The sequence below is a fragment of the Colius striatus genome, chromosome 2 (genome assembly GCF_028858725.1).
Source record: "Colius striatus isolate bColStr4 chromosome 2, bColStr4.1.hap1, whole genome shotgun sequence".
NCBI classification, from domain to species: domain Eukaryota; kingdom Metazoa; phylum Chordata; class Aves; order Coliiformes; family Coliidae; genus Colius; species Colius striatus.
The window spans coordinates 73,505,359-73,529,960 of NC_084760.1; the positions used below are offsets into that span (position 1 = coordinate 73,505,359).

The following is a 24,602-nucleotide window of genomic DNA, read 5'->3' on the forward strand; positions in this document are numbered from 1 at the left end:
TCTCCTTCCTTGGAGGTCTTCAAGACCTGCCTGGACATGTTCCCATGCGACCTGATCTAGGCGGATCTGCTTCTGCGGGGGGGGGGGGGGGGGGGGGGGTTGGACTAGATGATCTCTAAAGGTCCCTTCCAACCCCTACTATTCTATGATAAGATTTTAACATTTCATATACTGGACTTAACAGTACAGACTATTCAAAGTTAGGCATTTAGGACATATCAAAATGATACAAAATGATACATATCAAAATGATACAGTATACCCAAGAAAAATGTGCCCAATAGCATGTGGTTTGGGAAATCAAACTTAAAAACCACTTTGAAATTTGAGACTTCCTTCTCTCCAAAGAGAAAAAAAAGATACACAACTAATCCACATAGTCATCAAAAGTAATTCTGCCCAATCTATCTGTGATTAAACTTAGTACATTGCTTCCTTTTTGGGTAAGATGACAAAGGATGCTTCAGCCAACTGCTCATCTACATATAGTGTTACAGGAACTTTAGTAGCCTCCTCTGGCAGCTTAATTTGTGAAAGAATCCTTGACACTCTTCTATGTATACACATATAGCTATGCTGGAGTTTTGGACATGATCCTGCTTATTCATTTGTGGCCCTGACAAACACAATTATCTCTTAAAGATAAGTAAATCAGATACACTGAAGCATGATGCCACTTTTTCATGTACCATACTTTCAAACGATACACATCTAAAATTCACATTTTAAATTTGTTGGGGTTTTTTTTAACAGGCAGGTTGCCTGTATAAAGCATAGTGTTGGCTCATGATGCTTAAACAAACATTGGATAAAATATGAGGACCACCAGTGTACAAATGTAAGTTTAGAAAGAGCTGGAGTGTGAATAAAGTCTATTGTTGCCTTATTTCATATTCTTGCATTACAGATACCCTTGGAGTGAGGGGACATGATCAACCATTCACAGGCTGAAATAAAGCTCTTAGGACAATATTGCATGGGTCTAACCATAAAATGATCTAAAAGGACACCTTTGTGGTGAAAACATATAATAAGCACTGTTAGTTACTATATTGCAAGAAAGGCAAAAGTATCACTTAATATTCAGTAAATCATTCTTTGTGGTCAACAATAGGAATAGTTGAAAGTCTTGTAATATAGAAGAGTGGAACACAAAGAAGAGTGCTAGACAGAGAGCCAGAGGGGATTATACAACTGAAAACATTCCTCAGATGTAAATGAAACCCAGTAAGCTGTCAGAGGAAGAGGGGGTTCTAGCCAGCGGAAGTAGAATAATCAACAAAAAATGTGTTCCCCTCTCCTAAAAATTAAAGGCAAAGAATTAATTAATTCTTGTATGCAGGGCTGGAGTATCTGGCTGGAAATTTCTACAAAATCTTGTCTTTGCTACATTGTTCAGAGAGACAAAAATTTGTGTGATATCTTCGTCACATCTATCTTCCCATCTAAACAAAACTGTTTCACAGAATCTCAAATTTGGGCTTTTGCTCAAAGGGGCAATAGTATTGTAATTCAGTAAGGATGTCTGTCTGTGGTCTTGATACTAGAAATGCAGCTATTGTTAAGTTTAGGGTGAAATCTATTTAATCATTACAGTTACACCTGTCTGTTTAAAATACTTCTCCCAGTAGAACATACTTCTGATTAAAATGATACCGCTCAGTTCATATTTAAGAAGCCTGACCTATTTCTATCCTTTTCATTGCTAGAATCCAATCTTAATCACAAATACAACTCTGTATAAATTTAAATATCTTTGTAAAATAGTTTTGAGCATAGATTCATAGATCAGCCCAGGTTGGATGGAACCTCAAAACATCAATCTGATCCAACATTTCATGGGAAAGGGAGCCTAGATGTCAATATCTAGTGCTGTGTCCAGTCATGTCTTGAAACCCTCCAGCAATGGAGACTCTGCCACACCCCTGGGGAGGTTGTTCCAGGTTGTCCTGGGAGTTTTCTTCTTCTCTTCTTTCAAATCTGCTCTTTTGGACCAAAAGCACGGAGGTCAAATGGAAAATAGCCAGGATTGGTTGTTGCACTTCAGTTTTCTGCAACATTCTCTGCTCATACTAAACCTACCGTAGAGGTGACATTTTTCAAACCTTTTCTAACCTGTCTCAAAGCCGTAAATGTTCCCTCGTATCTTGAGCTTTGCAGAGACATTTTACCTCCTGTTTAAACCTCCACAGGCCCCGCTGATACTTCTGGGATGGCTCTTGTAGAAAGTGCTTTTTCCAAGGCAGATGACACATAAAAATGTGTATTTACATGCCTGAATGGTCACAAAGGTTGGCTTTACTGCAGAAAAAAAAAATTGTAACTGCAAATATATTAAAAATTGACTATGTACTTCATTTTGAGTGTTAGTTAAGGCTTTAGAAGGTTTTGAATAACGTTAATAATTTATTACTTCTAATCTGCTTACCAATAAATTAATTTTTTCATTAAATATGTAAGTATGAGTGATTCAGGGCACTGGACAGTTTCATAAGATTCTCTGGTTTGCTCTCAGCTGTGAAAAAGACCTAATAGGGCTCTTTTACACATTTCAATTTATGATTTGAAAGCATTCTTTGCAGTCCATATATGTGGTTCAACTAAAAGGCAGTAGCTAGTAGATGTTTCTAAATATTGTTGTTATTTTAAGTATTAAGTTATTTTAATGGCCTTATTATGTAATATTTCTATGAAATAAACTTGATATTTCAAGAGCATAAATACAAGATACCATGTTATTTTTCTGTGTAGAAAATTCACAGGTAAAAGCAGAAGAAATCGGCCACACGTTTTGAATGATGCAGTTTCTCCAGAATATTTGATTCTATTCTGTTCTCTAGAATCTCTATTTGAGTTGCTCCTCATGAAAACAAGTCTATGAGGAGCAGCTGAGGGAGTTGGGGATGTATAGCCTAGAGAAGAGGAGGCTGAGGGGTGATATGATCACTCTCTACAACTACAAATGAACTTCTATGGACCCCAGTACAGTAACTTCTTATTAGGAAAAGTCTATATTCTTGCTCCCTGATCAAAAGAATAGCCATCAACTGAAAAAAGTTAATTGCCATTTACTGAAAAAGCAAATAATTTAGGTATTGCTATTGGTTTCTGAATCATTATGACAATACAGAGTAAAAGAAATGCCATATAACTAACCAAATAAATATTGTCATGGGCAACTGTTCTGGTTTAGCAAGGAGCAGCTTTTGCTTGGTAACAGGGGGAGCGGGTTGCAGTGAAGACCCGGTAAAGAGTTTGTGGATTCTCCCCCGGCTCCTGGGTTCACACCCACCTCCGGCCCGGCTGGGCCAACCTGGCACCTCTGCCATCACTATTTAGGGGACGGGAATTTGAAGTGCTGGCAGGAGGTGTAAGAGTGATACAAGATGGAGGCGACCACGTGGACACCACAGCCAGAGAAGGAGGAAGGAAGGAGGAGCACCAGACCAGAGACCCCTCTGCAAGCCGTTGGTGAGAACACAGGCTGTACCCTGGCAACCCATGCAGGGCCATGGCAGGACTGAGAGCCACCAGCAGCTCCATGTGTGTGAGCCTGGACGGGCGAGGGACTGTGTAGGGAGGCGGCCATGGCACAGGCCGTGCTGGAGAGCCTGCACGCCGCAGAGCAGCCCCACACGAGAGGCAAAGAGGAGCTGTAGCCTTTGGGATAAATGCAGTTCGGAGCAGCCCGTGCAGGGCTGCTGTGTGTGTGAGGTACCCCACGGACTTGCAGGGAGGACTGGTGTGGAGCCCTCCTGCCCTGAGGAGAGACAAACAGCAGAAGCTATCAGGAATAGACTGACTGAAACCCCCACTCCCTGCCCACCTGAGCCGTTCAGGGGGGAAGGAGGTAAAAACACCGGGATCATGGCTCTGAGCCCGGGAAGAGGGGAGGAGTGGGGAGAAGGTGTTCTTAAATGGCTGGTCAGACTCTTCATTGTAGTACCACCCTGTGTTGTTTTATTTTGGTTATGTTCTGGGGTTTTATGGTTATGTTTTAGTTGGTGTTGCATTAAATTATTTCCTGATTTCTTCCCCAAGCCGAGTAGCCTGGTCTGTTTTGTCCTGAACCTTAACCGGCAATTAAGCTCTCCCTGCCCTTTGGCAATCCTCAGGTCTTTGGTACTTCAGGTCTTTTGTTCCCTGATGGGCCTAAACCACAACAGCAACTATACCAAGTGAATGTACTGCTAGTATGAAATCTGAGATAATCTTGAGTCATTAGGGCAAGAATCTAAAAAGTAAATGTATTTTAATCCTATTTCATTTACATTTTAGGTCAGATACACCTAGAATACACCTTATTTATTCATCATGCTTTTCATCTTTTTTGCAACCTCATCATCAGCTACAGATATATATCCAGATACAAACATACAAACATTACTCAGCTTTCAAGAGAACTACAATGAGATACAAAGACCAGTATCTTAGTATCTGTCATCCTAACAACAACCCAGGAAACAAACTGCCAAAATACGGTGTCATTTTTGATGGCTGAAATATACTATATTTATGTTTTCATAAGCACTTTTTGTATCTAATACAATTTCATGTATTTAGTTTCAAACATAAAGGAAATGCTATTGAATATAACCTTAACTGACATGTGAGTACAGGTCAGTGGTGGCTAACAGCTTTTAACAGACACCTTTTAAGCCCAACTAAGTAAAGCTACAGTTGTGAACCTCATGCTTGAGTTAGCCTCATTTTGTTACGGTTTTTACTGACGTACCTAAGCTATTAGAATATCTTTATAGTAAGGCATTTGATAGAAAAACGCATGCACAATTTCTGCTCTATCCAATGGGCTGCAGCCAATCCAGTTCCTATAATGAGCAGCACAGTCCATGGAGGGAACATGGTATGTTCCTGAAGGTATTTTCTTTATACTGTATGTTTTACTGCATGTTTAACAAATGTTAATTCTACCTTTAAAGTACATATTTAGATAATCTATTGTCTCAAGCTTATTCTCTCTTTCAATATATGATCATAAAGGTTGCAATACTTGTTATAATAGTTGTATGTTACTTGCATAGATATTTTAATTCCAGATGAAGATATTTTTGCACTTCTAGCCAAAATTTTATTGTTGGCAAGTTAAGATGTCTCGTACAGCTTATATTGTTAATTGCAATTGTTTTGATTGTCCTAAAATAAGTTTAATAAAGCTGCATAGGTAAATAAATGGTTGAACTTCTTATAATCACTTTATTTTATATTCACAAGTTTTAAGAAAATGTTCATAAAGATAATAAAAGCCACAGAAATCTGGCACAAGGAATCCATACACATTTGTAATCATTTGTTACTGATTCATTTGGCATGATTCATATCCCGTCTATCTCAGTACAGTTTGTACCAAGACAAATCAGAAAAAAAACCCCAGAGATCAACTTTGACATTTCACCTCCAGTGAAGACAGTCTGTTCCTACTAAACATTAAAATAGTCTTCCCTTAGAAGAGGATGGTCTCACAGGCTGAAGCATGAGTGAGAGCCCTCCAGTTCCTTCTGGAGCATTTGCACATCCATGTTCCACCTTAGCTGCACATATGCCAAATGCAAGAGACACACAGATGTGTAGCAACACCTGTGTGTGATGCTCTGCATCCCTCTGTGAATCTCAGGTGCCTTAGTTTTCTCTCAGTTCTCTTTTATGGCTAAAAATTTCTCCTCCTCTAGTCTTGACTATTTCTACATCTTTGAAAACTGAAGAGACAATGGCATTTTCCATAAAGACAAGAAACCAGACTGTTCTGTAAGCATATTTCTCCCATACAAGGATAGGAAAATGTCATGGCATAAAGTAAATGTAGTACAGATTGGTAGAGAAAAACTTTTATTTGTGTTCTTCTCTGAGATTTTCTGTGTCCCTGTTAAGAGCTCAAGCAGCTTGGCTTTTCACTTTCCAGGGCAGGAATCTTTAACCTCCCACACAGAATCACTACAGCTGGAAAAGACCTTTAAGATCATCAGGTCCAACCACTAGCCTCACACTGCCAAGCCCATCACTAAACTAAACCATATCCCTCAGCACCTCATCTATGCATATTTTTAATATCTCCAAGGATAGTGACTCCACCACCTCCCTGGGCAGCCTGTTCCAATGCTTAAAAATACTCAGTGAAAAAATTATTCCTAATGTCCCATCTAAACCTCCCCTGTTGCAACTTGAGCACATTTCCTTGTGTGCTGTCATTCATTGCTGGAAAGATCGACCCCCACCTCACTATGATCTCCTTGCAGGTATCTGTATCTAGGCTAGACAACACCAGCTCCCTCAGCTGCTCCTCATAATACTTGTTCTCCAGATCCTTCACCAGCTTCGTTGCCCATCTCTGGACACACTCCAATACCCCAATGTCCTTCTTGTAATGAGGGGCCCAGAACTAGACACAGTATTCAAGGTGTGGTCTCACCAGTGCCAAGTACAGAGGGACAATCCCTTCCTTGGTCCTGCTGGTCACACTATTTCTGATACAGTCTGGATGTCATTGGCCTTCTGGGCCACCTGGGCACACTGCTGGCTCATGTTCAGCCAGCTGCTGATTAAGACTTCCAGGTCCTTTTCCTCTGGACAGCTTTCCAGCCGCTCTGCCCCAAGCCTGTAGTGTTGCCTGCGGTTGGTTGTTGTGGCCCAAGTGCAGCATCCAGCACTTGGCCTTGTTAAACATCATACAATTGGCCTTGGCCCATCACTCCAGCATGTCCATACCCCTCTGAAGAACCTTCCTACCCTCAAGTAGGTTTATGCTCCCACCCATCTTGGTGTCATCAGCAAACTTACTGAGGGTGCACTTGATCCCCTCATCCAGATCACTGATAAAGATGTTAGAACAGGCCCCAGCACTGAGCCCTGGGAAACACCACTGGTGACTGACCACCAACTGGATTTAGCTCCATTCACTATGACTCTTAGGTCCATCCAAGTCACAGGCATCCAGTTTCTCCAGGAAGATGCTGTTGAGAGACTGTGTCAAAGGCCTTACTAATGTCCAGGAAGACCACAGCCACAGACTTTCCCTCATCCACTAACCAGGTCATCTTGTCATAGAAGTAGATCAGATTGGTCAAACAGGACCTTCCCTTCATAAAGCCACGTTGGCTGGGCCTGAACCAGTCACGTTGACAGATTGTCCTGTATGTGCCTCAGGATGGTGCTGAAGATAATCTGCTCCATAACCTTCCCCAGCACTGAGGTCAGGCTGACAGGCCTGTAATCCCCAGGATCCTCCTTCCAGCCCTTCTTGTTACACTTCTTTTGTAGTAACCATGACCACTACTGATCACTGCCCGTTTACCAAATTGCCAAACCAATCTTAGTGTCTTGGAGCATCCCCACACCATACTTTATCAATCACCAAGCTACTCAAATAAATGCAAACTGCTATAAAATATACTGTATAAAACATAACTTTCTCCAGTATTCACATGTGCTTAAGATTGCTTCTGACTCCTTGCTAATTACCTTTTTTTTTGCTCAAAAGGATTCTCCTATCTTTTGCAGATAACTGCATGAAAAGATATTTAAATGAGAAAACTCATTTTTTTAGTCAAATAAATGACACTTTGGGGCTTTATTCATATAACATGGATTTTGTCTTCCACCTGTTACTATAAGCTAGAAGTTAAGTTTTCTCTTCCTTTTTCTTCATAGTTCATCATGTAGACAGACAACAAGAAGACAGAACGAAGATCAAGTGATTCACTAGAAGTCATTCCAACACTCTTTACCTTCCAGTCAACAGATACTGGTAGTCAGAATCCCTGCCATTTCAGTCAAGGGGTTTGACCCCTGCAGTTTTTAAGATACAATCACATTTTCCTCAGTGTTACTTGTTATAAAAGCAACTTTTTCCCATAAAACTTTTTGGTTGAATAACTATCAGTTTATTTCCTACCTGCCAGACAAGGGAGTGGATGAAGAGCACGACCCAAGAGAGTTACAGACATCCTGTCCACAGGTTTACTGTTTCATTGGCAAAGTGAAATGTGCTAACAGTCCTCATATGGCCAAGATGAACCACAGGTTCATACACGAGTCTGTCAGGTATTTTAATTTCATGTGTTGATAACAAGCAGCCAAACATCTGGTAAGTTTTTGCAACAGTACTAATTTCTTCTAACCAAAGATCCCTCCCTATAGTAAGAAATAAACTGGTGCCTTTTTAACTGACAGCATCAGCTGTGCTGTAATACTGAAGAGAGAGAGCTGTTCTGCATGCCAGAGCCCAGGGTGCAGAGCTAAGCAGCCAAGAGGAGTTTTAGCCAAGAAAGAAGGGATAAACATCCGCATCCTGAACCGGGAGCAGAAGGCATGACACCTCTGGGGTGGTACATCCTCCTTCCCGCAGTACCTTTGTCTCAAGGGCACATCCACAGCCTGCTGCCAACTGCACCTTTTTCAACGTACTGTAAAAGGGACATCTTTGTAGAATTAAATCTGATATAAGAGAGAAAGCATCTTTTCTCCTGTTGATGCTTTTACCAACTGGAATGTTTTTGCTTGACAAGGTTATATATAAGGTCACCTTACCACAAGGTTAAATGACAGGTTTAAGCGTTAGTATACAAAACACAGAAGGTTTTTGCAACCTTAGAAGCGACCGTGCATTCACTAGCATCCACGCTTATATGTGGGTCCACAACGCTACTTCTGTAAAGCCAGCTCAGATTCACTGAGCAGAAATGCGGCATGGCGGTGCCGTGGGATGCTCCTCACGGCCCGGGCACAGACCTGCCTGCCCCTAGGAACTGACAGCTCTAGTTCACGCGTGTGTTCCGTAGAGCGTAGGTCAGGGCAGCCCGTCACAGCCCACCTGATGGGGAGGGGCCTCGGCCGCCGGCACGACAGCTCACCCACGCCCGATGCCTCTCCGGCGCGCAGACGGGCAAGAGCACGGAGGCGGTAGCTGGGGGCCGTACCCCCACTTTTCCTCCGTTCCCTGCCCCATGTCGCCGCTGCCTTTGCCCCATGTCGCCGCTGCCTTTGCCCCTGCGCGCCAGGCCGGAGACAGGCGCGGCGCCCGGCATGCCGAGAAGCTGAACCGAGCCGCCCCCGCCGCGCTGCGTGCCGGGAGCTGTAGTCACGGCCGCCGCGCTCCTCGCCGAAGATGGGGGCGGGCTCGAGCGGCTCCATTTTGAGCCCATCGGAGGGGTTGCGCCGCCCTCCCGCGGCACCGGCGCCAGGCGGGGCGCGAGCTCGCGTCTCTCCTCCGCCCGCCACTCAGCGCCTCTGCCCGCCCTCCCTCCCCACCTCTCCTCTCCCCTCCCTCCCGCCACCAGCACCGCCATCGCCACCGGGGTGGGGCTCGCGCCCGCTCCCTCCCCGCGCCGCCTGGCCCCCGCCGCCCGGGGGCTGAGCGCGTCTCCCGGGGGCGAGGCCCCATCCCTCCGCGGCGGCGGCTCCATGGTGCCCGCCGCCCCCCCCCGCCCCGCAGCAACAGGCAGGACGAGGAGGAAGCGGCCCCCAGGGGTGCCCACCGCCCCGCCGCCGGCTTGAGCAACACCGCCGCAGCGGGAGCCACCGAGCCGGGCGGGGGGCGCCCGCGGGCTGCCGGCGATGGCGAACCAGCTGGTGATCCTCAACGTCTATGACATGGTGAGCACTGGGCCCGGCGGCAGGGGCCCGCTGCGGCGAACAGGTCCGGCTCGGCCCGGGGCCGGTGGAGGCGGCAGGCGGGGAGGCCTGCGGGAGCGGGGCGTCTGCGAAACTTTTCCTGCCTGTCCCCGCCTGGGCTGGCTCCGTGGGCTCCTGCCCGCGGGGACGGTGGAACAGGGAACATCACTAGCCGGGGGCGTGCGGGGCGGGAGGAGGTAATGTGGAAGCTCTGTCGGTTTCTCCAGGGGATCTGCAACAAAAGTTTCTGTGATGCTGAGTCTTTCGGTAACAGAGATCCTGTCCGTGACGCGGGGAAAACTTCCCCTGCCCCACTGTGAACGAGAGGTGAAACGTGTGTGTCCCTGAGCTGTGCCGTCTGTATTGTATCGCCCCCAGGGCTCAGCAAGGGAGAGGCCCTGCTTTTCCTGCTCCCCGAAACCGTAAAAGTGATGAGTTTCCAACTGGGGTTAACTGGTTGGTCTTTGAAAGAATAAGAGTTTTTTAACAGTGTCAGTAACATCCTTTTTTTTTTTTTTTTTGCTAGAGCAGGACTTTTCAACAGCTGTGGTATGCCTGCAACTGGGTAGAAATAAATTGCCCCCAAATCAACTGCCATTGATTTGCAGTCTTGTGAGCTCACCTTGCCTCCCTTCTGAGTAATCTTTCTGTGACACCTACAGCAACTGTTGTATTGTCTTATGTTCAGCTGGAAGCTGCTCAAATGCCATGGTAACAAATGAGGCATAAGTACCTGCATGGAACAGGAGGCACGCATAAGTAATATTAAGAAAATATTATCCGCTAATGCGTTCCAGTCCTTGGAAATTGGAACGGCAGTAGTTCTCTGACCACATTTTGAGTCTACTGATAGAGGGACAGTAAGATGACAACTGGCTTCAGGTAACTGGTTGCGTTACTTAGGGTATTTTGGATAGGTTTTCCTACAGCCACCATTTTGAAGTGACCTTCTGGTGTTTTAAGAGGGTGAAGGTGTACAGTGTAGAGTAGGTTGCTGCTGGCAGAGAGAAAATGCAGCTTGTTTGCTTGGGGTGCTCAGGCTCAAACACTAGACTGTTTAATAGCAATCGATACGGAGCTATCTGGCTTGAAATTGAAGTTACATATGAGATTATATGAACTCGCCCCATTCTTGTCATTGTTCTTTTTCACCCTAATACTTCTAGCAATCAATGTCCCTGTTGAAAGATTTCTTTTTTCCCCCATGTTTTTGTATTTTTTGTCCCCTCCTGTGTGTGAGTTCCGTCTCCAGTGAATATAAGCTATTTCCTTCATTGTAGGGAATGAGGGGAGACCAGAGACTGGGGCAGTCTATTCATCATGTTTTTTTCTGAGAAGGGAAAAACCCAGCACCTTTGCTCAGCTAGTTGAGCTCATACGTGATGCTGATATGACAAAAAGTCAGTGTCTCTTATTTATACTAGACTTAAGGAGGGAAGGATGCTCTGTTGCATGCGTATCATAGAATGATTCTATACCCTTGATTGTCTTGGTGGCCCTGCGGTGGACTCTCTCCAGCAATTCCCTGTCCCTCTTGAGCTGGGGAGACCAGAACTGGACACAGGACTCCAGATGACACCTCACCAGGGCAGAGTAGAGGGGGAGAAGAACCTCCCTCCGCCTGCTGGCCACACTCTTCTTGATGCATCCCAGAATGCCATTGGCCTTCTTGGCCACGAGGGCACATTGCTGGTTCATATTTAGTTTATTAGCAATCAGGACTCCCAGGTCTCTCTCTGCAGAGCTGCTCTTCAGCAGTTCGACCCCCAGCCTGTACTGGTGCATGGGGTTGTTCCTTCCCAGATGCAGGACTCTGCACATGTTGAACTATATGTATGACTTCTCCGGACTACAGTTCAAAAATACACATTGAGAAGCTCTTTTCACATGAGAAGAGATATGTTTACATATATTAGCTACAAACATTTGTGCAGAGAAAGAAGTGGGACTTCAGTTTCAGGACTCTTACATAAGATAGTATCTTTGAAGTCAAGGCTTGTTGCACTTCTGAGTTACTGAGATGGAAGACCCAGTGTTGTCACCAGGACTTGCTTAGCTGTGCAAGGTGTCACCTGGGCCCAGTTCACAGGCAGGCTGTGAAAACTGATGGGATGGACTGTCTCCTGTGTAAGTGCCTGCCTGGAAAGTAATGCCATGGCCTCTGTGAGAAACTCCACTCTCACAATGATGACGGTATCAGTGGGGCGTAACTTCAGCGTGCCTTTTCTTTCTCTCTTGTGATAGCCTACTCCCATGGTTCTCCTTCATCTCTTCCTCCTTTGATTTCTTTGCTGCAACCCATATCCTCTTTCTTTTTCCTCCAGAGTAGAATTGCTGTGGTAGTTTTACTCCAGACATCCTAAGAAGGCTGGCAGTTGACAGGAGGGAAGTGGGGGGTGGGAGGAAGCAACAGGAAGGTTGTGCTCATAAAAACTAGGGTCATACTTGTCCTTAGGACACATTGGGGACTGTTGTGATGAGTGAGATTGCCTCCATCAAGAAGGGGCATGGTCTCTAAAGCCACCGTCTGTGGAAGGAATTTACTCTTCAAAAGAAGCAAGCAAGTACATGTATTTGCAGGTGTTTGATCAGATGTAACGGGGGCTTTTTGTGCATTGCTCTGCAGTTGGGGTATTTGTTGAAACTGTACATCACCTCAAATTATACATGGTGTATGCTGAGACCACTAAGCTGAACGTTTCTATATCCTGGTTCAGCTGTGTGTGTTGTTAACAACTGTTTGACCAGTAGAGGAGCAGATTTCCTTTAAACTGGAAAGAAAACCTGAGGTTTCCAGAGTGTTTGAAAGATGCTGTCAGTGTACATCCTGCCTTGAACTCTTTGAGTAAATGATGTCTCAGTCCATTTTAAACTTGCTTGAAACAAGCTTAAAGTAAAGCCTCACTTTCATGTGGCATAGGAGTTACTGCTTGTAGATAGACAGCTGAAAGCAACAATAGTGCTTGTTTTGGGGGCACTAAGGGTAGGGGAGAGAAGGGAGGAGTCTTTCATAACATCTGTTTTGAAGTTCTGTTTATTCATCAAACCTTGCCAGCTGTGTATTGAGGCACAAGCAGGTTTACTCTTTGCTTCTGATGTTTCATCCCACTTAGAGGTGGGTTTGAGGTTTTTTCTAGTTTAGCTTTGTTTGGGACTGGGGTGTTTTGTTTCTCATTTGGAATAAGGGGCTGCTGTTAGCCACCTGGCTGACTATGTCACTATAATTGCAACAGTTCTGTGAACAGCTTTGTTTTAACCTGAGTGCTAACTGTAGCTTAATTTCTCAGACAGCTGCTTAGGTATGCAGGGAAGTACTAGATGACCTTGCTACCGATGAAACTCCTCACAGGACTGAGTCGGCTGGTTTTGGAGCATATACCCTTCCATTGTCCTTGGTGCTTGAAAAAGTGAATATCTTTGGTAAATGCAAAGGGTGAGAGGGGGTGCGTGTGTTGCACAAGAAAGTGAACTTTCAAGTACTGGTAACTGTACAGAGGGAGAGAAGCTTAAGGGCGTATTTACACGCTGCAGTTCATGCTTTTGATGCCTTCTTATGATCATTAAAAGGATAGGGTGAAGACTTTGATATAGTGTGTTTTGAGAACGGGAGTACTTTACAGTTTCATTTTAACTAACTGCTATTTTTAGAAGCCTAGCTTTTTTGTGCATAAAGTAGCATCCTATATTTTGCCCTTGTCACACAAGGCTATAACAATCTAAAGTAGTCACACAAATGAAGGCTCTGAAGAAGATATTTTTGAAGCACTGAGATTACTGTTTTTCTTTCATTTCGATGACATGACTTTATTGTGCACATAGGAAAATGTTTCTCTAACATTTTTCTTTGGATAGTTGCACTAAACAAGAATTCCTGTTTTACAGGACTGACATTGCGAAACCTTGAGGAAATGGGATTGTGCTGCTTCTTTACGTCTTACAGCACAATTCATACCAAGACTAAATGAAAGGAATTCAACTTGTGTAATGGAAGTGAGGATGTAGTTTTGGGGATCGGTTTGGGATTCTAGAACTTGTGGCCTATTAATAGATGTCATTTAATTTACAGTCTTCATAAGTCATAGATAATCTTTCATCTGTAGACAAATTCAGCACACTTTTAAATTGCATTTGCCCTGTATTTCTTTCTTCAGTGAGATAAGGCGTTTTGTTCGATGAGAAAATGTGACCAACCTTGCAATAGCTGATCCAGATTAAGTAATAATTAGATATAATTACTGTTCCTAGGGGGAAAGTAATTCTGCCTTACTGAAATTCTTTTATCTTCAATTAACCTACTCTGTTCTTACTGCAAATAGTAAGTGAAGTGCCAGCCTGCTTTAGGTGCTTTTTCCAAAGCTGCTAACCTTTGTTTTGATTTGCACCAGCGCTCAGGTTTCGTAGCCCAGCAAGCCACTGGCAGTGAGGAGCACGGGCTTGGGTAGCAGTGGACTCACTGAACACCTGTTAGAGCAGCTCCCCATCCCTCTCGCCTGCTCTGTGTGGGTGGATGAGGAAGGCTGGGGACTCGCTGCTCTGGCCTCTCTGTGTACCTTGCATGAGGTTTCAAGAGGTTGTGGTAGGGGAGGAGCTTGAATAATTTTTTTTTTTTTCCTCTTTTTCTGCTTAGTAGCAAACTAGGCCTTGTTACCTCTACTGCTTATGTAGTATTTTGTGTAACATTTGTTCCATTGTCAGAGAGCAGCCATAACCTTGCTTAGCATTAACATTGTATTCAATTCTCCTCTTCTTGATTTCTCCCTACTTCTATACAGTGTAAATCTGACCCAGTATATTTCTGGATGCAGCTTGATCATATGGACTCTCTGCTCTTTTTTTTTTTTTTTGGGGGGGGGAGGAAGGAAAGAACTGCTAAGCCCTTTAAATAGACTAAGGTAATAATTCACTGTGGTCAACTAACTAACATAGCTATGCATTGACACAGCCAAAAAATAAAGCAAAGGCTAAAGTTTAGTGTTAAGCAAAATTTATCCACAGATCTGAATGAGCCTTGACTTAAAATAAGTACAGGGGAGCAAAATCTGTGTTCTCTTAATTTTTGTTGACAAAATTTACCACAACTGGCATCTTGTTATCCAGATAGTTATTTGTGTCCTGTGCCTGCTAGTACAATTGTGAATTTAGGCTGGAAAAAAAATCCTGTGCTGATGTTTGGCAACTGCTAGTAATTGAATTTGGGAAGACATTTATTTTAGGTTCGTAAAATAAAGAAGACTCTAAAAGCCAAATAGATCCATATCTTAGGCCTGGAAATTTGTAGATTTTGACCTGACTTGTTTTTTTTTTTTATTTAACTTGTCTTGATTTTCATGAACAGCTTCTCGGTCTAAAACTTAGTGTGTCGTTTTTATTGAGAGAAAACTGCCTTTCAGAAATGTGCGTTACATGCCATAATGTTTGTAATGCCCCTGTGAATTCTGCAGCAGCTCCAGCTAGTACAACTTAACCAAGCATGACACCTGTAACCTGTTACATTTTTATCATCGACTGTACTGTTTTATTAGTGACTTCACATGAGAGAGCACTTACTGTGTTAGCAGGTTGTGCAAAGAAGATAGCTTCTTCCTTCCTGTTTGCTAAACAAATACTAATTTGCTGGCAGCCTCAGTCTACCCTGCCTGCCAGCTGACTTTTTGAGGTCTGCTTTGTAGAAGTTCCCAGCAGTGCCCTTTGGGACCACATGACCTGAGGAGAAATATCTCACTAGTGGAGTCATTAACAAAATAATGTTTTCCTTGTGTTTTTGAGAGCTTGTTCTTGCTAGCCAGATTCAGTTTTAAGGACACAGCTGGGGCTTTTTTTAGCCTTTGTTTGAGGTTCCATATTAGGTTCCATGTCACTTGAAAAGTTTTTACTGTTTGGAGGTTGATATTTTGAGGGTGGTGATGTAGCCAAGGAGAGACAGTAATTTTGAGGTTTTCTCTTTCCAAAACTCTGCACATCTTTTAAGGTCTGGAGAGTAACAGCTCCTGATAGGCACTCACCGGTGCTGCTGTTGAAAAAGCATGGTCCTTGCTACAAATGACAGTTAGTGTGTGTATGTTACAGTCCTGTATTCTGATGTTGTTTAAGAGTGCCCCTGTAAAATTAGTGCAGTTGATTATGGAATGTGTTCCACCTAATGGGAAACTTAACAACCTGTAACTTGTTGACAAATGGAACGTCAGTCTGGGTTTCTCCCAGGTCAGATCTCCTTGGTTGACAGATGCTGACAGTGCTGAAATGCTGGAGGAGAACCTAGTGGAATTAATGCACTACCTGCAGTTGGGGAATTTTAATGGCATGTTCCATTCCCATAAAATGCTTGTGCAGTTTCACTTTGTGGTAGGGTTTTATGCCTTTCATGTAGGGGACAAGTTCATGTCAGTCGGCTGTCAGAAGATAAATCTGTTTTGCAAACTAACCAGAGTCTTCTTTTGTTTTCTTCTTTTCTTTTAGTATTGGATGAATGAATATACTTCTTCCCTTGGAATTGGAGTGTTCCATTCAGGTATAGAGGTGTATGGCCGAGGTACGTACAACAAAAATGTAACTTACTCTGTGTTCCGGTAATGCTGTTGTTTAAAACATGTTTCAGGTAGTGAAGAGGGTCTGGCTTCTGAAACCTGTTCAGCACTTTTCTCTTAAAGTTCTAATTTCTTCTGCCTTTGGAAAAAAACCTAAAACCTTGGATACAAGTATTCTGGTAGTCATCCTGCATTCTTGTATAAAGCTATGCAACTGTGAAAAAGTGAGCAGTTTATTCAGCAAGGCATGGAAATCTTTATTTTAGGTTTTGAAAGCCTGTTGTTGAAACAAATGTATGCTTCATGTCAGCATGGTTGCATCACATTTCCTCGGTGTTCTGCCAGCACTTAGTGTTAATTTTTAGGAGTTAATTTTTAACTACAGAAACAATAGTGTGTTGAAGATGGGCATCTAGAAGTGCATGATGCTTGGGAAAAACTGTCGGTTCTTTATTGACAGATTGGTTTGTTTTAAAGAGTTAGTTTCTTTCAAAGGCATCTCATGCAAAAGGCACCTTATTACAAAGATACACTTGTGATAAATACAGTGATATGTTCTGATTTTGCTAAATAGTGTGTACTTTGGGAATGCAGCTTCCTGATCTGTTCTGCCAGTCTGCACCCCCGTTGCTGCCAGAAGTCATTTCTGAGCATGCTGTAGCACAGGCTCGGGACTGAGGCATTCCTACCTATCAGGATAATGTTCTGAGGTGATGGTGGTGCTAAAAGTAGTCCATCTAAAGAAGAAACATTTACTTCAGTTCCCCCTCTTGGAGTGTGTTTGGAGCTGAGAGGAAGCAGCAAAGGTGTGGCCTACAATCCAGAGATACATCACACAAAGTCCACTTAAACTAAAGATATTTTGGCTAGTATAGCGGTCACATTATAACTGGGTTTGCAAGTGTTAGCAAAGCAACAAATTGACATATCCAAATAAGTATTGCATTTTTCTTTTAATCCAAACCAGAAAGACCTGACCCTGATAGTGCTGTGCCTGAAACCCAGTTCTTGAGCTGTGCCAAATACACGTGCCTCCCTGTTCAGATGGTAACAGATGGGGACCTCTCATAGGGGAGGTCATACCCCTGCTAGAACCATGACTTGCATTTTTCAAAGTACATTAAACTTTTCTTTATTAACCTGTTGAAAAAAAGATTATCCACAAAACTGAATGCTAGACATGGATGATGTGTCAGGACTTTTGAGGAGATGAAGCCTGAAATCATGCTTGGAAGCTTTGTGTTACACTCTGGGTGCAACAGGCACCAAGGGAAGCTGAAGCATATCATGATATATTTATGCACTTATGCCAGCTGATGCTCTGTGCAGACTTCAGGTGCATGCACAGGTTTACTTTCTTGTTACAGGAAAGAACTTGGGACAGTTGAACTCTTGCAAGTCCATAAATTAGAAGCCCTATTGGGCCCCTACTCAGTGCCCCTCTTGTGGCTGTAGCACACCAGATAGGCACCATCTGCTGGGGTGCAGTCCTTTGGATCCTCGCTCCATCAATAGGCAAATGAGCTTTTAAACAAAAGCACGGATAAAGAACATTGGTAAGATTTCCAGTGGAACTTGTAAATCCTCACACAGTGAAGACAATATGTACTTATGGTAAAGTTGATTCGCGTTAAACCTGTATGGCAACACAGGAAATTTCCTGTCTGTCCTTACTTAGGTTGGCTAGTAACTAACAAAACTATTCATTTCAAGCTCCGTGTGTTTGTTACCCATATAAATAAGACATCTGATTTCTAGCTTAAGATGCTTGTGAAGTGATCCTCCAGTCAGTGAGTTCTGCTGTTCTTCGCTGTTTCTGTGTGCCATTGATGTTACATCTGAGCTTTCTCTTTCAGAATTTGCCTATGGTGGTCATCCATACCCTTTTTCTGGAATATTTGAAATTTCACCAGGAAATGCTTCTGAGCTAGGAGAAACGTTTAAATTTAAGTAAGAAAGATACCTATTTTCTTGCTTATGAGAAAGCATATGAAAAAAACAGTTTGTTTCCTTTATTTTTGAGGATAGATGTGTTGAATGATTTCCAGCTTCCTGAGAAATTAGTGTGTTTGCTTTATTTGGAATTGAAATATGAACAGAGATGATGAGACAGTGAAGTGTCTACATCAAAGAACATTATTTCTAGCATGCTATTAAATTCCTTAAAGGTGTACAAATTATATGGGCTTGTGGCTAGTTTGTTATTCATACAGTATATACAGTGGGGTAACTTTTTCAAGGGTGTGAAGGAAAAGCTGAAAAATGTTGCTCTTCAGGGTTTCTTCATGTCTCTTTTCCACTTTCTCAGTGTCATTGCCTTGACCTTTCTCTGCATTACAAACTCTTACCTGTTCTCAGCTGTCTATTAGAAACAATATCCGTTGGAGATAAAGGGAAACCTGCATTCAATGTTTGTCAGAGTTAAGTTACAAAGAACTTAAGTGAGCTACACCTGGACAATCAGCAAGGAAGTCATCTCTCATGATGAAAATAAGTATGAAGGAAATATAAAAGTGGAGCTGGAAAATGGAATAGAAAAAAATCATGTTTTATTCCAGGAGGGCAGAAAGATCTCACTACCCACAGTGGGGTGATTTTTGAGCAATGCATGAACACCTATATGATGGAAGCCTGATCACCTTCTATTGTCTCTGATTCTCTTCTAGAGAGGCTGTGGTTCTAGGCAGCACTGACTTCATGGAAGATGACATAGAAAAAATAGTAGAAGAGCTTGGAAAAGAATTCAAAGGAAATGCTTATCACCTAATGCACAAAAACTGCAATCACTTTTCTTCAGCTTTATCTGAGGTAAACAAACAAGAAGGTATATAGAAAGGTGCTTCCCAGGTGGTACAGAGCATCATCTCCTTCCCATCCCTTGGAACATTTGGCCTAATTTCCAACTTTCCTGTTTCTGTTACCTTGGACAAATGTCACCCTCTCCCACGGTTTATTTATGCTTACATCCAAAGCACAAGATTTTACTGCCAAAAATGCTAAGTGTTGTTGTCATAGATAGTTTGTGTTGGAGCAGGGATGCATTCCTAATTGAGAGACTTAATAAGCAAATTATTAACAGGACTCCAAAACAACTTCAGATGCTTCAGAGACCACTCCTGAAGGTAAAACCATCTTATTTTATCAGTATTTCCCCACAGAACCATCACACAGGAAAAAAACCCAAACAACTTATGACCTACTGTTAAAGAGTAACAAAAGCACCGAAGTTTCACAGACAATGTCAATCTTCTGCTTGAGGTGGCATCTGTGTCCTGGTCATGTAGACACCTGAGTGCTCATGCAAAGTAATCAACTTGCTTCTTCCCCTCAGCTGAATTTTAACATGATCCATTTGTCAGTATGATTGAATACCTGGTCACTCACCTGCACATGAACACAAGGGGAAGGGTCAAGAACAGGTAGCCCAGGACAAAGAGGGGAATGGCAGTTGTGATTTTTATCTGTAGTTACAAATCTGTGCTTGTCAGAATTCATTCTGATGTTTCACTGAGGCATGCCAAAAAAGGGACAGATAATTTTTTCCATGGTGAACCTCCATAGAATTTAATTGCTTGGGTTTGTTTGTGGTTTGAGTTTTGTTTTGTTTTTTAAATTAATTACATTGCATAGCCTGTGTTTTGTGTAGGCTGGTCTTCTAGTGATGCTGGAAAATTTTATTGAAATCATGATTCATGTGCAATGTTGGTACAAGTAAGTAGGGTGAGACACTGACAAAGCTGCAGTTGGCATGAAATCTGGCATATAGGGCTGTGTTTCTGCCATACTCTTCAACTTCACGGTCATGTTGTTTCTATTTTATGTCTTGTCCTATTCAGTGTTCAAATTGACTATAAATTGGAGATGTAATTACAAGTTAAATGCTGCTCAGGTACAGCAGAGCAAGGTACCCAGTATGTTTTTCTCCGGATTTACGATAAAGACAGACCAGAGTGAAAATGGAGGTAGTTAAGTAAAAGAGATCACTCCTTGAACAGTGACAACAAAACCATTTACTGTACTGTAAAATGTGTGTAAAAACAAGTATTTAATGTAGCTTTATATATTTTTGAGGAGTTGAAAGCTTTGCATTGCGTGGCCCCTCCTATTCCAGCGGCCCCCAAGCATGTGTGCTTGGCCTGTGTGCAGGAAAGTGTGATGTCTTCTGCAAAGCCCTGAGAGGCTGTCGCAGTAAACAGCCTTAGCTGTCTATGTCACTCCACAGAACTGCAGGATTCATAGAATAATTTTGATTGGAAAAGACTTTTAAGACCATTGAGTCCAACGACTAACCTCACTCTGCCAGGCCCATATTGATGCTGTCTTTGTGACTGCTTGATTTTCAGGGGCAGTTTTTCATAACAGTGAGATTTCTTCATCGGTTTCAGTTTCTGAGGAATTGATGGTGAATAGAAAGCACACCTGAACTCATTTCTCTGCCTTCTATAAAAAGTTATTCAAAAAGAGTGAGATAGTTGGACTCTTCAGGGCTTCTAAAAAAAAAGTGTAAAATTGTGTCAAACTCACAGTGGAAAAGAAGTCTCCTTGTGTGACTTGGGGTGCTGCTTTATCTATGGGGAAAGCTGTAACTCAAGTGCTTCCTGACTATTGTTTGTGACATGGAAATCATAAGGCTGCTGCAGCCCTTGCTTTTATTTACGGTACTGTGGTTTTGTTACTTCTGAATCCAGAAGAGACATGAATCCTTTCTTTTTCACTCCTCATCCCCCTGTCTAGATTCTGTGTGGAAAAGAGATTCCACGATGGGTGAACCGCCTTGCTTACTTCAGCTCCTGCATACCATTTCTTCAGAGCTGCCTGCCGAAGGAGTGGCTAACGCCTGCAGCCCTCCAGTCCAGCGTTAGCCAGGAGCTGCACGATGAGCTGGAGGAAGCTGAGGATGCAGCAGCATCAGCTTCCTTGGCAAGCTCAGCATCCGGGTCTAGAACTGGTCACCACACCAAATTATAAATCCTCCTCCAAAATAATGAACGGTTTGAAATACTTCAGCTAAATCTCTCCAGCAATTGACTTCCTGACAGAACATGAGAGCTGACTCTAGAACATTCTTTTGATATGCAAAAAAGGTTCTCATCAACCCCTGTTTCAGCTCAGGATTATTTATGTAGTGAAAAGAATTGCTGGTAGAAAAGGGAAGGATTTTGTGTGAAGCCACCCTTTTCATTTCACCTGCTTGGTAAGCCTGGATTAACTTAACATCTTGTATAAAGCAGAACTGAAATTATTTGTTTACAGTATTGTGTACTGCTGTTTACAAGTCCTGTAAGGACTCCTGCCACCGTGGAAGAAGAGAGAATTTGGGTTTGATTTAACTGTTGGCATAACTCAAAAGCAGTGATATGATGCCCCATTGTTTTCAAGATTTAAGGCAGGCGAATGTAAAGTTTCTGAGAAATGCAGGAAACTGCTGAATAATGTGTATGTGAACAGGGTACTGTGCCCTTGAAGTGGCTGATGTAAACAGGTAGATGCCAGGATGCAGGGAGACTGGCTTTGTCCAAGATCTGTTGCTAGAAGTATGACCTCTACAGTAACAAGACTGTGGATTTTTGCACATATGAAGGGAAATTTCTATCTCATTACGATGCACATTGATCCCTTATTTTATTTTTTTTTTACCTCAGCCATATAGTTTTCATCTTCTTTTTGTATTTACAGTCTACTTCAATCAGGATTTAGACATGAGAACATCATCTCTTAGAAGCGCCAACACTTTTTTTTCCCCACTGTTAGCTTCACTTGCTTTCAAACCCCTATATAAAAGTTAGTACTTGCATTCTTTTTTTTTGTTTTATTTTGTTTGTTTCATATAGTTTGGAGTAGCCATTTACAGTTGGGGAATGGCCTTGCTTTCTGCTGCTGATTTCACTTCATTTGAGTAAACTTTCTAGTCCTTTTTTTGTGAGCTATGAATTACTGCCCAGTTGTGAATATCTACACAAATTATAGAGAAATCCTAATTTATTTTCCCACAGTCTCTATCTGTGGCATTAACTTTCTTGTCAGACGTAATGAAAAAAAATGTGAGAATTGCTTATGCACCTGCGTGTTTACCCAGCAGAACCCACTAATCTGCACACGTAATTATATCTGAAGGTAAGAGATACTATTTTCTGAAACACAGAACTGTGTTTCCTTGTAGATTATAATTAGAGCTAAATTATAATGAGTGATCGGAATATACAATGGAATGCCTTATTCTTGTTCACTTACCAAGAGAATTCATGGTTCTTCCAGTCATTAGTGTAAATTAGTGCGGTTCTCTTGTGCACGTAACAATCCAGTAGCACAAACACGAGGGAGGTGAGCTTGTGTGTTTTGAAAGTCTTACTGCCTTAAACTAACAGAATCCATACCATCCGTGAACTGTCAGCTCACAAAGAACTGTGCATACTACTACAAGTATGAATGATTCTTACAAGCTTTATTTTCAGTCTGTTGCTGGCTTAGTTTTTCTATTAGGCGAAATACTGACTCTACAGTTTCTGCTGGTTAAAGGGAAAAAAAAAGCCCTCTGAGGAGGGAAGAATGTGTCCTGTTATGAATGCTCCCAGACACAAGTAGTTGCGGCCACTGAACCCCAGAGGAAGGTGCAGTAGGCTGTGTCATAGTAAGAATCCTTCAGATTGCCAACTGGAGCTCGTGTCACAGAAGAGCAGAAGCTTTTCTGCTCTCAGGTGGGTTGGATCCTTTGTCGGGCAGTCTTTCAGTTCTCACTGGTCTTCTGTGGTGCAGGGTAGGTACAGAGAGAGAGAGATGCTCGCTTCTGGGATGGGGAAAATCAAGCGAGGCTTTCTCTGGAAAGAGGGGGATAAGAGTAGAAGTCTCTACCAAACTGTAGTTTGGTACGTGTGTTAATGATCTCTTCTACCAAGTGGGAAACGCTCGAGACTGACAAGTCAGGCACTAACTCTGTCCTCAGCTTGATCTCCTCAAGCTGGACATACTGACTCTCCCTGCTGGGTGCTTTTGAATCTTGAATCTCTCAATTTGAGTTCTGCCATCTTGTTTTCCTGTAGTGAAAATGAATATAGTGGTCTCCAGCCAGTTCTCACCAAGCATTACAGAAAACCGAATCTCGCACTACTGACAAGCCAAGGCAACGGGCCGCAGACAGGTTGTTTTGTCTCTGCTGTGCAGCTGAGGTAGTAATGTGACTAAGTCTCTTGGCCAAGGCAGGTCCTTTATTTCAGCTCAGGTTTGAGGCCACTGATCTAGCAATGTACTGTAGCTTTTCCTAGGTTTTAGGAAAAATAAATAGAATTAATTTTCATTGCTACCTAACTTTTATGTACCAGAATCAGCTTTTTAGGCTTCTGATACATCCAGAGCGCTAGGTCACAAATCTCTACACCTTCATTAACACACACAAGTACAGCATGTACAATGCAAGAACGTGACAGATCACAGCACAGTTTTTATTTAGAAGTAAAACTATTTTTTATAAAGCAGACTGGAAAGTTTGTAACAAAAGTGTTCATTTTATCAGTAGCTGTACAGGTGAAAATAAAGCACCACGGTTTCTTTTTGTTTGTTTGGAAACCACCCATTTGTAAACCCCATGAGGAAACTTGACACGGAACCCTGAAGGCTGCTGGGTGTCCTGTGACAGCAGCTGAGCTGTGTGTGTCAGCTGAGCGCTGCTGGACACCCCCCAGCAGTCACCCTGCCAGTGGTTACTACCATTTTTTAGCAATAGAGCAAGTTACCCTTCACCAGCATTACTGCCAAGCAGGGATCACTTCAGCCTACTAATGACCACACTGTGCTAGGACTAGAACACTCCAAAATGCTGTGAGAAAGCTGGTCACCTGTGGAGTCTTTTCCATTGAAACGGGTAGAAAAATATCACTACTTCAGGGTTCTGCTCTGTTTACTTTCTCATTGTTTGATTTTCTGTAAGATAGTCCTTTTGATACGCATTCTATTGTTTAACTCGACGTCATCTTATTTAAATGCCATTTTCTGTTCAGCAAGCCAAAAAAATCCAATGTACTGTCAGTGTGCACCAGTAACTTCAGAGTGGCTTGGTAAAAACACAGTTGCATTACTTCTTAAATTTGCAATGCAATTCTGATCACTATTGATATATGATGATTTTCACTGTTGGAAGTCGGTTACAAGCTGAATATTCACTGATGCATTTTTTGTAAACTTGTATTCAAGTTTACTACATAGTATTTGTATAAAATTCAAAGAATTTTGACTTTTGTTACCTGTACATGGCAACAAGTTGTCTTAGCATCTGAAACTTAAATCCATCAGTTTATTAAAAATACTTTTTATAAAAAAGGACAGTGGGCTCTCTGTGTGTTATTCCCCTGGTCCCTAGGGCTTGCTTTGGCAGTGCAACCCAAGCCCACCTTGGGTAAGATTCCTGCACTCATGCGCCGTTAGGTTGCTTTGGGAATGGCAGAGGGCCATGTCTTCCTCTAG

General features: G+C 42.6%; 1 protein-coding gene across 1 annotated transcript; it reads left to right on the forward strand.

Moving 5' to 3' along the window:
• Nucleotides 1-9,305: 9,305 nt before the first annotated feature.
• On the forward strand, nt 9,306-24,461 carry DESI2 (desumoylating isopeptidase 2). Its single transcript, XM_061991076.1, has 5 exons — nt 9,306-9,606; nt 16,081-16,153; nt 18,005-18,098; nt 18,815-18,956; nt 20,883-24,461. The coding sequence occupies exons 1-5, from the start codon at nt 9,568-9,570 to the stop codon at nt 21,114-21,116; spliced, it is 582 nt and encodes a 193-aa protein (XP_061847060.1). The 5' UTR covers nt 9,306-9,567; the 3' UTR covers nt 21,117-24,461.
• The last annotated feature ends 141 nt before the right edge of the window (nt 24,462-24,602 follow it).

Bases quoted from the DNA above. Each gene is read 5' to 3' on its own strand.
- DESI2 (XM_061991076.1), top strand. From the start codon at position 9,568: ATGGCGAACCAGCTGGTGATCCTCAACGTCTATGACATG. The intron at 9,607-16,080 runs GTGAGCACTGGG...CTTTTCTTTTAG, and splicing joins TCCTCAACGTCTATGACATG to TATTGGATGAATGAATATAC. The intron at 18,099-18,814 runs GTAAGAAAGATA...ATTCTCTTCTAG, and splicing joins GGAGAAACGTTTAAATTTAA to AGAGGCTGTGGTTCTAGGCA.